The sequence below is a fragment of the Podarcis tiliguerta genome, assembly GCF_965153285.1.
Source record: "Podarcis tiliguerta genome assembly, chromosome: 4".
NCBI lineage: Eukaryota > Metazoa > Chordata > Lepidosauria > Squamata > Lacertidae > Podarcis > Podarcis tiliguerta.
Genome location: NC_139537.1, coordinates 61,004,057 through 61,017,725, shown reverse-complemented (window position 1 = coordinate 61,017,725; position 13,669 = coordinate 61,004,057). Strand labels below are relative to the sequence as shown.

Genomic DNA, 13,669 nt, shown 5'->3' with positions numbered 1-13,669 from the left:
TTCCCCATGCTGCGGGTGTCTGCCTGGCACGAGGGGCGCCCTGAAGCAGAGCGCCCCTCGCGCCAGGCAGCAGGCTGCTATCTGCAGCGTGGGGAGCGCTGCGGGGAACTCCTGGAGGGCTCCCCACGCTGCGGGTGTCTGCCTGGCGTGAGGGGCGCCCTGAAGCAGAGCGCCCCTCGCGCCAGGCAGCAGGCTGCTATCTGCAGCGTGGGGAGCGCTGCGGGGAACTCCTGCAGCGTTCCCCATGCTGCGGGTGTCTGCCTGGCACGAGGGGCGCCCTGAAGCAGAGCGCCCCTCGCGCCAGGCAGCAGGCTGCTATCTGCAGCGTGGGGAGCGCTGCGGGGAACTCCTGCAGCGTTCCCCATGCTGCGGGTGTCTGCCTGGCACGAGGGGCGCCCTGAAGCAGAGCGCCCCTCGCGCCAGGCAGCAGGCTGCTATCTGCAGCGTGGGGAGCGCTGCGGGGAACTCCTGCAGCGTTCCCCATGCTGCGGGTGTCTGCCTGGCATGAGGGGCGCCCTGAAGCAGAGCGCCCCTCGCGCCAGGCAGCAGGCTGCTATCTGCAGCGTGGGGAGCGCTGCGGGGCTCCCCACGCTGCGGGTGTCTGCCTGGCGTGAGGGGCGCCCTGAAGCAGAGCGCCCCTCGCGCCAGGCAGCAGGCTGCTATCTGCAGCGTGGGGAGCGCTGCGGGGAACTCCTGCAGCGTTCCCCATGCTGCGGGTGTCTGCCTGGCACGAGGGGCGCCCTGAAGCAGAGCGCCCCTCGCGCCAGGCAGCAGGCTGCTATCTGCAGCGTGGGGAGCGCTGCGGGGAACTCCTGCAGCGTTCCCCATGCTGCGGGTGTCTGCCTGGCACGAGGGGCGCCCTGAAGCAGAGCGCCCCTCGCGCCAGGCAGCAGGCTGCTATCTGCAGCGTGGGGAGCGCTGCGGGGAACTCCTGGAGGGCTCCCCACGCTGCGGGTGTCTGCCTGGCGTGAGGGGCGCCCTGAAGCAGAGCGCCCCTCGCGCCAGGCAGCAGGCTGCTATCTGCAGCGTGGGGAGCGCTGCGGGGAACTCCTGCAGCGTTCCCCATGCTGCGGGTGTCTGCCTGGCACGAGGGGCGCCCTGAAGCAGAGCGCCCCTCGCGCCAGGCAGCAGGCTGCTATCTGCAGCGTGGGGAGCGCTGCGGGGAACTCCTGCAGCGTTCCCCATGCTGCGGGTGTCTGCCTGGCATGAGGGGCGCCCTGAAGCAGAGCGCCCCTCGCGCCAGGCAGCAGGCTGCTATCTGCAGCGTGGGGAGCGCTGCGGGGAACTCCTGGAGGGCTCCCCACACTGCGGGTGTCTGCCTGGCGTGAGGGGCGCCCTGAAGCAGAGCACCCCTCGCGCCAGGCAGCAGGCTGCTATCTGCAGCGTGGGGAGCGCTGCGGGGAACTCCTGCAGCGTTCCCCATGCTGCGGGTGTCTGCCTGGCACGAGGGGCGCCCTGAAGCAGAGCGCCCCTCGCGCCAGGCAGCAGGCTGCTATCTGCAGCGTGGGGAGCGCTGCGGGGAACTCCTGCAGCGTTCCCCATGCTGCGGGTGTCTGCCTGGCACGAGGGGCGCCCTGAAGCAGAGCGCCCCTCGCGCCAGGCAGCAGGCTGCTATCTGCAGCGTGGGGAGCGCTGCGGGGAACTCCTGCAGCGTTCCCCATGCTGCGGGTGTCTGCCTGGCACGAGGGGCGCCCTGAAGCAGAGCACCCCTCGCGCCAGGCAGCAGGCTGCTATCTGCAGCGTGGGGAGCGCTGCGGGGAACTCCTGCAGCGTTCCCCATGCTGCGGGTGTCTGCCTGGCACGAGGGGCGCCCTGAAGCAGAGCACCCCTCGCGCCAGGCAGCAGGCTGCTATCTGCAGCGTGGGGAGCGCTGCGGGGAACTCCTGCAGCGTTCCCCATGCTGCAGATGTATGCCCGGCGCGAGGGGCGCTCTGCTTCAGGGCGCCCCGCCCGCCGGGCTGCAGGCTGCTATCCGCAGCGTGGGGAGCGCTGCAGGGAACTCCTGGAGGGCTCCCCACGCTGCGGGTGTCTGCCCGGCGCGAGGGGCGCTCTGCTTCAGGGCGCCCCACCCGCCGGGCGGCAGGCTGCTATCCGCAGCCTAGACATCCCTGCGGGACCTCCTGCAGGGCTGCCTAGGGTGCGGATGTGTTCCCCAAGCGCCGGGCGCTCTGCTTTCATTTTTTTTTTATAAATTTTTTTATTGCGTTTCTTTCCATAATTTTATAGGTTTATAAACAAATAAAGTAGTTACAAGAAACAAATTTTCTCTTTTTTAACAACAAAAACAAAATAAAACTTGGACTTCCCCACCCCTTCCGATTCTGCGTTCTTTGCATTAACAATGTCAGCATTTTGTTACCTTATTTCATACCTTGTTGTAACTTTCGAATGTTATGTATCCAAATACAATATATTATATCTCAATTTCAATACCTTTAAAATAAACATAACATATTCAATTTAAATTGTCTCCTTTTCTCTTTTGTCACTAATTTTACCATTTACTTAATCATATTCGCAGAAGCTTAACGTTTCCTAATCATGCACTTTCTTAGGATTCATACAGCTTATAATATTTTTTCAGATAATCTTTAAATTTTCCCCAGTCCTCCTCAATTGTTTCTTTATCCAAATCTCGGATTCTGCCGGTCAGTTCAGCTATCTCCATGTAGTCCATCAACTGCGTCTGCCAGTCCTCCAGCGTGGGCAAATCTTGTGTCTTCCAACTCTTTGCAATGAGTATTCTTGCTGCTGTGCTAGCGTACATAAACAAAGTTCTATCTTTCTTTGACATTTTCTGGTCCACCATGCCCAACAGGAAGGCCTCTGGTTTCTTAGGAAAGGTATACCTAAATACCTTTTTCAATTCATTATAAATCATTTCCCAGAAGGCCTTCACTTTTGGGCAGGTCCACCAGAGATGGAAGAAAGTCCCCTCTGCTTCCTTACACTTCCAACATTTGTTGTCAGACAGGTGATGCATCTTGGCTAGCCTGACTGGGGTCATGTACCACCGGTATATCATTTTCATAATGTTTTCCTTCAAGGCACTAGATGCCGTGAATTTCATTCCGGTGTTCCATAACCTTTCCCAGTCTTCAAACATAATATTATGTCCAACATCCTGTGCCCATTTTATCATAGCAGATTTAACTGTCTCATCCTGTGTGTTCCACATAAGCAGCAAGTTATACATTCTAGATAAAATCTTGGTCTTTGGTTCTAACAATTCTGTCTCTAGTTTCGATTTCCCCTCCTGGAAACCAACCTTTTTATCCATTTTAAAAACCTCTTGAATTTGAGCATAATGTAACCAATCTCGCACCTTGTTTTTTAATTTGTCCTGGCTCTGCAACTTCCAACCGTCTCCAATTTTTTCAATTAATTCCCAATATTTCGGCCAATAGGCCTCCATATTGGGTCTTTTTCGAGCTTTGGCCTCCACCGGTGATAGCCACCTCGGTGTTTTACTCTCTAATAAGTCTTTATATTTCATCCAGACTGCAAAAATCGCTTTTCTGACAATATGGCTTTTAAACAATTTGTGAACTTTAACCTTGTCATACCATAGATATGCATGCCAACCAAATGCATTATCAAAACCTTCCAGATCTAGGACGTCGGTGTTTTCTAGCAAAAACCAATCTTTCAGCCAGCAGAAGGCTGCAGCTTCATAGTACAACCTCAAATCCGGCAGGGCAAACCCCCCTCTTTCTTTTGAATCAGTTAATATTTTATACTTTATTCGGGGCTTTTTGCCCTGCCAGACAAACTTAGATATATCCTTCTGCCATTTTCCAAAACATTCCTCTCTGTCCACGATCTGTAGGGTTTGAAACAAGAATAACATTTTCGGCAATACATTCATTTTAATTGCTGCAATCCTTCCCAACAAGGAAAGTTTCAATCTTGACCAAATTTCTAAATCCTTCTTTACTTCCAACCAGCATTTTTCATAATTGTCCTTAAATAAATTCAAATTTTTGGAAGACAAATAGATCCCTAGGTATTTCACTTTCTTTACCACATTTAATTCTGTTTCTCTCTGAAACCCCTCTGTTTCTGTAAGTGTCAAATTCTTGGTCAAAACCTTGGTTTTTTGTTTGTTCAACTTAAACCCCGCCACCTGACCAAACTCAGATATAAGTTCAAGAACTCTTTTTGTACTGGATTCTGGCTCCTGCAATGTCAAAACTAGGTCATCTGCAAAAGCTTTAAGTTTATATTGTTTCACTCCGACCTCTATCCCTTGTACCAGCCGGTCCTCCCTTATCATGTTCAATAGCACCTCCAGGACTGAAATGAATAAAAGAGGGGATAGAGGGCACCCTTGTCGTGTCCCTTTTTCAATTTTGAACTCCTCCGTCACCACATTGTTCACTATTAATTTGGCCTTTTGCTCTGAATAAATTGCTCGTAACCCATTTTCAAACCCCCGCCCCACTCCCATCCCTTCCAAGTTTTTCTTCATGAACATCCAAGATATATTGTCAAATGCTTTCTCCGCATCAACAAAAATTAACACCGCCCTTGTGTTCCTGTTAGTTTGTAAAAGTTCCAAAATATCGATGATGTTTCTGGTATTCTCATATAAATGTCTACCAGGGAGAAAGCCTGCTTGGTCTTTGTGAATTACTTCAATTAAAACTTTTTTAAGTCTACTTGCCAAAATGTCTGCAAATATTTTGTAATCCACATTCAGGAGTGAGATGGGGCGGTAGTTCTTGAGTTGAGTCTTTTCAGATTCTATCTTAGGTATCAATGTGATGAACGCTTCTTTCCACGTTTCTGGTGCCCTCTTCCCATCCATGATCTGGTTGCATACCTCCAACAAGGGTTGTGTTAAATAGTCTTTCAAAGTCTTGTAGTATTTGGAGGTAAGCCCATCCGGGCCTGGAGATTTGCCTAGTTGCATGTTCTGAATGGCACTTTCAATTTCCTGGGTGGTTATTGTAGAGTTCAAGATTGATCTTTTATCTTGAGTTATTTTTGATAGTCCATTTGTCTTTAAAAAATGATCTATCTCTGATTCTTTCTGAGGCCCCTGTACATAAAGTTCTTTAAAATATCTGTGGAAGCACTTCCTAATTTCCTCTGGTTTCTGCACCGTTCTTCCTTCAATCTCTAGATTTGTAACTGTATTCAACTTTTGTCTTTTTTTCAGCTGCCAAGCTAGCAGCTTTCCACATTTATTTGCTGATTCAAAGGATCTTTGCTTCATCTGTTTTATTTTCCATTCAATCTCCTGATTAATCAATTTTGAATATTCTGCTTGATGGAATTTAATTTCTCTCAACAGATCCTTTGACTTTGGTTTAGTTCTCAATTTTTTCTCTCCTTGATGTATTTTCTCCAGTATTTTATCTTTCTTTCCATTCCAGAGCTTCTTCTTAATTGTATTCTGTTGTATCAGAAACCCCCTCATGACAGCTTTGCTTGCGTCCCAGATCGTTCTTTTTTCTACTGTAGTATTCAAATTTATCTCAAAATAGTCCTTTAATGTTTTTTGGGCCTTTTTCACAATCTCTTGATCTCTTAAAAGAGTGTCATTCATTCTCCATCTGAAGGAACCGGTTTGAGTAAGTCTGAGATCTAATTTCAGAGCGTTGTGGTCGGAGCATGTTTTTGGGCAGATTTCCACCTTTTTAGTCTTGGGTGCCAGCCCCCTGGAGGTCCAGATTTGGTCGATCCTTGACCAGGACAGGTGGGCCTCAGAGAAGAAAGTTCCTTCTTTACCTAGGGGGTTCTTTGTCCTCCATATATCAATCAAATCCAGATTGTCAGTCATTTCAAAAAAAGTTTTAGGCAGTCTGCCGTCTGATGTTAGATTTTGGTTATAAGACTTATCCATATGTGTAGACACCACTCCATTCATGTCTCCCATCATTATGATGTTAGCATAGTCCAGATAGTCCAGCAGCGTCTCATGCAGCTTCTTGAAAAATTCTGATTTCCCGTCGTTTGGAGCATAAATTCCTAGTATCAATATTTTTTCTCCTTGGGTCTGGATTTCAATTGCCAGAATTCTTCCATATTCATCTTTGAATAAAAATTTAGGTATCAGGCTCTCCTTAGCATAAATCACCACTCCTCTTTTCTTTACCTTGTCTGAGGAAATAAACTCTTGGCCTAGTCTTTTGTTGACCAAAACTTTCCTGTGGAGCCTGGTCACATGGGTTTCTTGTAAACAAATAATATCCAATTGTTCTTTCTTCAATATATGAAACAGTTTCCTTCTTTTCTCCGGGGAATTTCCGCCATTTATATTCCAACTGAGTAGCTGCAGAGACATCCTGAACTATTCTGTTACACCTAGAGCGGTGTATCTTCTTTTTCCTCTAATTCCGAGGGTTTAGGCGTCCCTCCGCCTGCTGGCAGAGTGGGTCCTGGTTTAAGTATAGGCCAAAGGGCTGCTGCTTCTTTTTGGAGATCTTCTCCGTGGTCGTGCTGGAACTTTTGTAGATCCTCTGGTAATCTTATTTTAACCTTCTTCTGTTTGTAAGTAAATGATAGTCCTTGTGGGAACTCCCACCTATAAGGGATTGAGTTAAGTCTCAACAACTTAGCCAATTCTGAATAGGTGGCTCTCAGATCCAATAGCTGTTTAGGAATATCTCGGTAGATTTCCACCCTTTTCTCTTGTATCTCAATTGAGTTTTTGAAGTGTAGGCCTAATATTTTGTCTCTCTCCTCTCTTGATCTCAAAGCTATTAGACAGTCTCTAGATCTATCTTTTCTTACCAATCTTCCCAGTCGAAAAGCCGATACTATTTTAAAATCACTTTCTTCTTTTAAGCCCCAGAACTTTGAAAATTCTGTTGTCAAAAATCCAATCAAATCTTCTTGTTCGATTTCTGGGACCGCCCTAAGCCTAAGATTAGTCTCCCGGTTTTTCAGTTCCACCAAAGAGAGATAGGTTTGTTGGTCCCCTATCTGTTTATGCAGAGGCTTGACTTCTGCTTTAACTTCCTCAACCTCTTTTTTAGCTGATGTTGCAATTTCAACGGCTTCCCCTGCCAATTTACGGTTCTCTTCCGTTGCTCCTTGCAATTTTTCAATTGCTTGGGTGTGTTGGGAAACCTGATCTGTCAATTTCTGGATCGAGGATGTAGCTTGGTCAATTTTTGTTGATTGGTTATCAATTTTTTGATTTAATGTTGACAATTGTTCCAAAACTTGTTTCAGTGCTGCCTCTGCTCCTCCTGATGCCATATCTTCCTCTTCAGATTTTTCAGGCTTTTCACTTTCTACTTTTTGTGTTGCAAGCACAGCAGGCACTGATAGTCTACGTCCCTGAGTTAAAGTTGTTTGCAAAAGCTGTGCCTGCTTTTTTGCTTTTTCTTTTTCCTTAGCTTCCTTAGCTTTGGCTGCTCTTGTCTTTCCTGTACCACTCATCAGTCAATGTTCAAGGTCAGATGTTGTAATCCCATGGGAAAGACAAGTCCAAATTTATAAACAGTCTGGAGAAAGAAAGTAAGCAAAAAAACTTTTCCCAGGCCTTTGTTATCCAATGTCCTCTAGGGGGAGTGCCACCAAAAGTTAGTAAGAAGAAGGTAACTTTTCCGCCATTAAAGTTTCCGTTTTCAAAAACAATTTTAAAAGCAAGTTAGTTCCAAAACACTAAGAAAAAAGTCCTGCAGAGCACTTTAAAACGTTTAACAATGTTCCAACAAGGTGCCTGCAATTGTATCCACTCAAACTAAGTAAGCCCAAAAGTTGCACTTCAGTTACAAAAGTATCTGGAAGTTTGTAACAGTTCCGCAGTCAAGCAACTTCACCCGGCCACCCGAAGATTTGGGGTTAGAGTCTTCCCTCGCCCCATGGGGGACCGCTCCAAGTCCAATTTAAACTGTATTTTTTCTTCCTTTAAGAATAGAATTTCAAGTGTGCACGAAAGTCCCACTTTAAAGCCTTAAAGCTTCCCTGTTCACAGCGCTTTCCGCTCTTTAAACAGTCTGCTTTGATCTTATAAGCAGTGCCGGAAGACGGACTTCCTCTTTCTCGTCTCCCGGTTTCAGCCAAATTTCTTCAAGTTATTGTAACAAATCTTAAGTCCTTACTCACGGGTTTGCTGTTTCAGAGTAGTATTTTTTGGAAGAAAGGTCAGCGCTCATCCGTGACAGCCGCGCGGCTTCGCCTCCGCAGAAAGAGCGATGAACTCACAGCACCGCTCCCCCTCCTTCACTCCGGAGCCCCTTACGGGGTCCCTTCCGCGAATTTGGGGTCGCTCCAGGTGCCCGCCGAGTCCCACGGCCACGGACTCTCTCTGTCCGTGGTTTTTCTTGATGGGTTGCCGCTGCGCCGTAGCGAAACAACCCTTTTCTGCGGTGCCCCTCTTCAGAGCTCGAAGAGGTCCGCCATCACGGTTTCGCGCCGCCTCCGGAAGTCTGCCTAGGGTGCGGATGTGTTCCCCAAGCGCCGGGCGCTCTGCTTTCAGGGCGCCCGACGCTCCGGGAAGCAGGCTGCTATCCGCAGCCTAGACATCCCTGCGGGACCTCCCGCAGGGCTGCCTAGGCTGCGGATGTCTTCCTGAAGCCTGGAGAGCGAGTGGGGTCGGTGCGCACCGACCGCTCTCGCTCTCCACGCTTCAGCGAAAGCCTGCATTCGCCCCATAGGACGCACCCAGATTTCCGCTTCATTTTTGGAGGGGGAAAAGTGCGTCTTATAGGGCGAAAAATACGGTACTTTCATTTCAAAGAATCTTAGCTTACTGATTGTGAGCCAGGAATTCTGGATTGAAACAAACTAAGCTTGCTTTAAACAAGACGACTTCTTAACCAGTTGTTTGAAACGGGTTTGTTTTGCAAGTAACCATTGTTTGTTTTATAATGGGATGCTTGTTGCATGTAATACTTGAAAGTCGTCTTAACAGAAGCCCTACTTGTGGGAGTAGGAAAAAGCCTGCTCAATCTTGCTGATTCTGAGCTGCATAGGAAAGGCAGGTGTTAGCTAATGTATTTTGTCCAGTTTTTGTATTATGAATTAGCCCCACACACAAAAATTGGTGTTGCATAATGTGTTCTCTTCCTTAAGCATTATTTGTCTCTATTTTTTGTGTTCTCAAAATGGAAACTGAAATATTTTTAAAAGCAAACAATTATTTTCCTTACCACTGTGTTATCAGGAGTATACAGGTGGTGACTATTTTGCCCATGTCCAACTGATGCGTGAGGGACGTGGGTAGCGCTGTGGGTTAAACCACACAGCCTAGGACTTGCCGATCAGAAGGTCGGCGGTTCGAATCCCCACCACGGGGTGAGCTCCCGTTGCTCGGTCCCTGCTCCTGCCAACCTAGCAGTTCGAAAGCACGTCAAAGTGCAAGTAGATAAATAGGTACTGCTCCGGCGGGAAGGTAAACGGCGTTTCCGTGTGCTGCTCTGATTCGCCAGAAGCGGCTTCATCATGCTGGCCACATAACCCGGAAGCTGTACGCCGACTCCCTCGGCCAATAAAGCGAGATGAGCGCCGCAACCCCAGAGTCGGTCACGACTGGACCTAATGGTTAGGGGTCCCTTTACCTTTAATTGATGCGTGGGTCTTTTTGGACCCGGAAGAGAGTGGAACAGCCTTAGGCATGCTCCCCTGGTGCATGCGAGGGCCAGGAATGGAACCTTTGCACAAAATGGTTGCCGCCTGTATTGCCCAGTGGCTCTTACTTTGCTTTATGGCACAAAGAAGTTGCAATGCTTTTTATGTATTGAAGCTCTATGAAATCCGTGGTGAGAGATCACCATAATATTTAGTTTTTCATTGTGAGCGTACTTTATAAGCCACCAATTTGTGTTCTGTTGCTTACATAGAACATATGGCAATTCCCCGAAGGCCTTCTTTTATTATACAATGTGGGCAAGAAACAATCTATTATCTGAGATAATGGGCCAATTCAAATGTAATAAGATGTCTGAATCCCTTTGTAAATATTAGGGAGTTTATTTTAGAAGGAGAATAGATAAGTGACTTAAACTCTAACCGTCTACAATATCCAGAGTTTTATTTAAGTTAAATAACTATTTGTATGATTTCTACAACTTGACAATTGGTAGGTTATATTTTAGGAGCAGGGAAAGTTTTTCACATGGTGGTTGTCGCAGTTGAGATTTTGATGTTAAAAGTAAATTTGGTTTTAATGAGAAAACACTTTTACAGTACATCAGTGCCTGATGAATATCTCAATTTGTATTTTGCATAGAAAGTAGAAAAGAATTATGCTTTTGAGATACCAGATGTTCCTGCAAAATCTGACTACTTAGAAGTTAGATACTCGGTGAGTAAATAGTTCTATGTTGTCTCTCTGAAAGTGACACTCACACTGAGGTTTGCATATCTTTTCAGTGCACATGATTTTTTAAAAGAAAGATTATGAATCCTAAACTCTGATGCTTAATTGAGTTTTTAAAATGGTGTGACTGTTGCTCAACTTGAGCTACCTTTGGCCAATGAATATTTCCCAAACTCCTATAGTAAGTAAAGAGGAGCCAGATTTTCTAGTTAACTGCTTTGAGGAAGCAGTGGGCATGGTGGTCAAAGCTTATTGCTTGCCTTGCTGTTGCTCTGAAAACTCAGTACTTCAAGCAATGCATGTTTGGACTGATTTGAAAGCATTTTTAAAGTCCGTGGTTTAATACATATATATCATTTCCCCTTGGTGAACACTAGAATGTACTTCCTCCTGTGTGCTGGAGGCAGCCTGATTTAATGTCTACTATGTCCTGAAAGACCTTGATGTTGGGAAAGATGGAGGGCACAAGGAGAAGGAGACGACAGAGGACAAGATGGTTGGACAGTGTTCTCGAAGCTACCAGCATGAGTTTGACCAAACTGTGGGAGGCAATGGAAGACAGGAGTGCCTGGCGTGCTCTGGTCCATGGGGTCACGAAGAGTCGGACACGACTAAACGACTAAACAACAACAAACAATGTCCCGAAACTAGGATGGTTAGGCGATTTCTGTGACTGAGGTTCAATGTAGCACAAGTGGGCATTCCCACACGCAATGGAGCTTTTTCTTCCTGCAACCTCTGATGTGCCTGCCATGTTTTCCTCAGAGGGTTGGTGGAGCCTCAAGCTGAGCAGGTTCAGGTGTATGAAAGAGTTCCCTGCAAGGAGCTCTCTTGTACAGCCAGACTAAGCAGGATTTTTCTCCCCTTCCATCAGGTGATGCATGGGGAGGGCAATCCTGCTTAGCGCTTACTATTGACAAGCCGCCTGTGCTGCCTCCTTCAGCTTCTGAAATCGGAGGTTGAAAGGAGCAGCATGAAGTGACCTCAACGAGCAGCACTGGGAGGGAGAAGGCCCTTCCACTGATTGGGAACCATTTCTGCTTCCATGAGCAAGGTGAACAACTGCTGCTCATCAGCTGATGGGTGGGAAAGAGTGCGGCTTCCTCCAGCTAACGAAAAACAGAAGCCCATTTTAAACTCCCAGTTGTTCCTTTGAAGCCTCACCATTACCCACTTCACACCTTTTACATATCTGTTTTTACAAGTTAGGATATTTAGGAAGACTTGCAACACATAGTAACGGTTCGTTGAAATGCTTCCATTCTCAGGCTGAATACGGTCGGCTTCCTCAAGACCTGAAAGGAGAGACATTTTCTCATGTGTTTGGAACCAACACTTCTAGTCTTGAACTATTCTTGATGGGCAGGAAGATTAAAGGACCAAGCTGGCTGGAAATAAAAGACCCACGTATGAATATTTCATGTAGAATATGTTATGCATCCCTTGTATGCATGCGCAAATGGAGTGGAGTTTAGAGCAGTGCTTAGCTTGTTTAATGGTTGCCAACTTGAAAAGGGAAATGTTACCAAAAAAAATTTTTAGAATTTGTAAATTTTCAAAGTGAAGAATGCTCCTTCAAGCAGTCATCGTCTTGTAAAACTAATTTTATTTTTAATCTTACTACTTTAGACTTGGTTAAATCTATACTAGGTTAAATCTACTTGTGTTCCCCAAACGGGAACCTGTTGTTCTGTCGTAATTTAGCTGTTGTGTATGTGATAGCTTAATATAAAGGTACGGCCACCTTAAAATGGCTCAGGTCCTAGTCCAAGTAAAATAAGTTGTGACTGAGTTGCTATGGACTGATTTTCACATAATCCTTAATCATGAATTAGCGCTACGTGGACTATCATGAGCCTATGTGCAATGATGGACTCTCACGTCCCCACCCCGCCATCTGGGAGGAGGGTTAAAATAAACTGTTTTATTTCAGTGATGGTAAGGCTGCATTCCTCTACTGGGAAGTACATCCTTTTGAACTCAATGAGGCTTTTAAGGAGATGGTGCCATCAGTCAAAACGTTATCTGGCTTAGAGTCTAAGCATGCGTGTAGCAAGAAGAATAGGGTTAGGATTAGGGTTGCTTCTGGGTTTAACATGCTTTGGTTAGTGTGTTTCATTTCAGGTAGTAAGACCAAAACCTAGGGGAAATGTAGAATGAAAAATATTTGTTATAACTGTACAGTGGTACCTTGGGTTAAGTACTTAATTCATTCTGGAGGTCCGTTCTTAACCTGAAACACCACTTTAGCTAATGGGGCCTCCTGCTGCTGCTGCGCCGCCGCTGCACAATTTCTGTTCTCATCCTGAAGCAAAGTTCTTAACCCGAGGTATTATTTCTCGGTTAGCGGAGTCTGTAACCTGAAGCGTATGTAACCTGAAGCTTATGTAACCCGAGGTACCACTGTATTATGCCATGCTTAATCTTAGTGTTGAAATGTTCAATTTGTTGAGAAAAAGTTGTAAGTGTAATTATTGTTTAAATATTGGGTATACTTATGTGCATGTTCTGTGTTACCTCAGAGCTTTTGAACCAGCCAGTCAGTTGGTGTAAGGTAGAATTAGTGGCCCAGAAGCCTGACTTGGTGAATGTGGTGAAAGATCTCCCTCCACCGCCTCTTGTGATCATGTCTCTCAGTATGAAGACAGTTCAGAACACAAAGAGTCATCAGAATGAGGTGAGTCATGAACTTTATTATGTACAGGGGGAAACTCCACAATTAAACTAACTAAGGCTTCTCTAGCTATATGTGCTGTTGATTTCAAATCCTATGGATCTGGAAGCATACTTCTGCTAGTGGACTTCAGAATGTGGAGTGATTTGCCCCAACCTGCTTGCAGCATAAGACCTGGAGATCATGCCAGAACTGTAAATGCCCCAAAATTTGTTCTTATACTGTCCCCCCCCCATCCGTAGTTTTACAATAATAATGTGACATGTGGTCCAGACTATTGACAAACTGCTGATGTAAGAGTTTGTTGCATCTTTTCATTAGTATGAGTTGTTCATGTGTTTATCAGACAAGAAAGAGATTATAGCCCTATTAAAACTAGTCAAGTACTAAACAGAGACATACGGTTTGATTTGCTAAACCGCTTACTAAATATGTGCTTAATTTAACATATGGATGAGACCTTGTTTAAAAAGGTTAACTAACTTCATTAGTGTCATTTTCATTCTCTTTTTAAACTTTTGTCTGTGCAGATTATGGCTATTACATCTTTAGTGCATCACAAATTTTGTGTGGACAAAGCACCACCCGTACCTCCCTTTCAAACTCACTTCAGCGGTAAGTATAAGTAGAACCTCTTTGTGTTTAATTATTTTCTCCCATTTACCACATTGACAGCCCAAATGAAAGCTTGAATGTGACTTGGCAGAACATGTGAC

At 46.1% G+C, this 13,669-nt stretch overlaps 1 protein-coding gene across 1 annotated transcript in view; it reads left to right on the top strand.

Moving 5' to 3' along the window:
• The window catches only part of POLA1 (DNA polymerase alpha 1, catalytic subunit), a 183,811-nt gene that overhangs the window by 20,173 nt on the left and 149,969 nt on the right, over positions 1 to 13,669 (top strand). The window contains exons 13-16 of the mRNA XM_083439328.1: positions 10,190 to 10,264; positions 11,548 to 11,686; positions 12,802 to 12,956; positions 13,484 to 13,568. Coding sequence (XP_083295454.1) covers positions 10,190 to 10,264; positions 11,548 to 11,686; positions 12,802 to 12,956; positions 13,484 to 13,568 — 454 coding nt within the window. The remainder of the gene's footprint in view (positions 1 to 10,189; positions 10,265 to 11,547; positions 11,687 to 12,801; positions 12,957 to 13,483; positions 13,569 to 13,669) is intronic.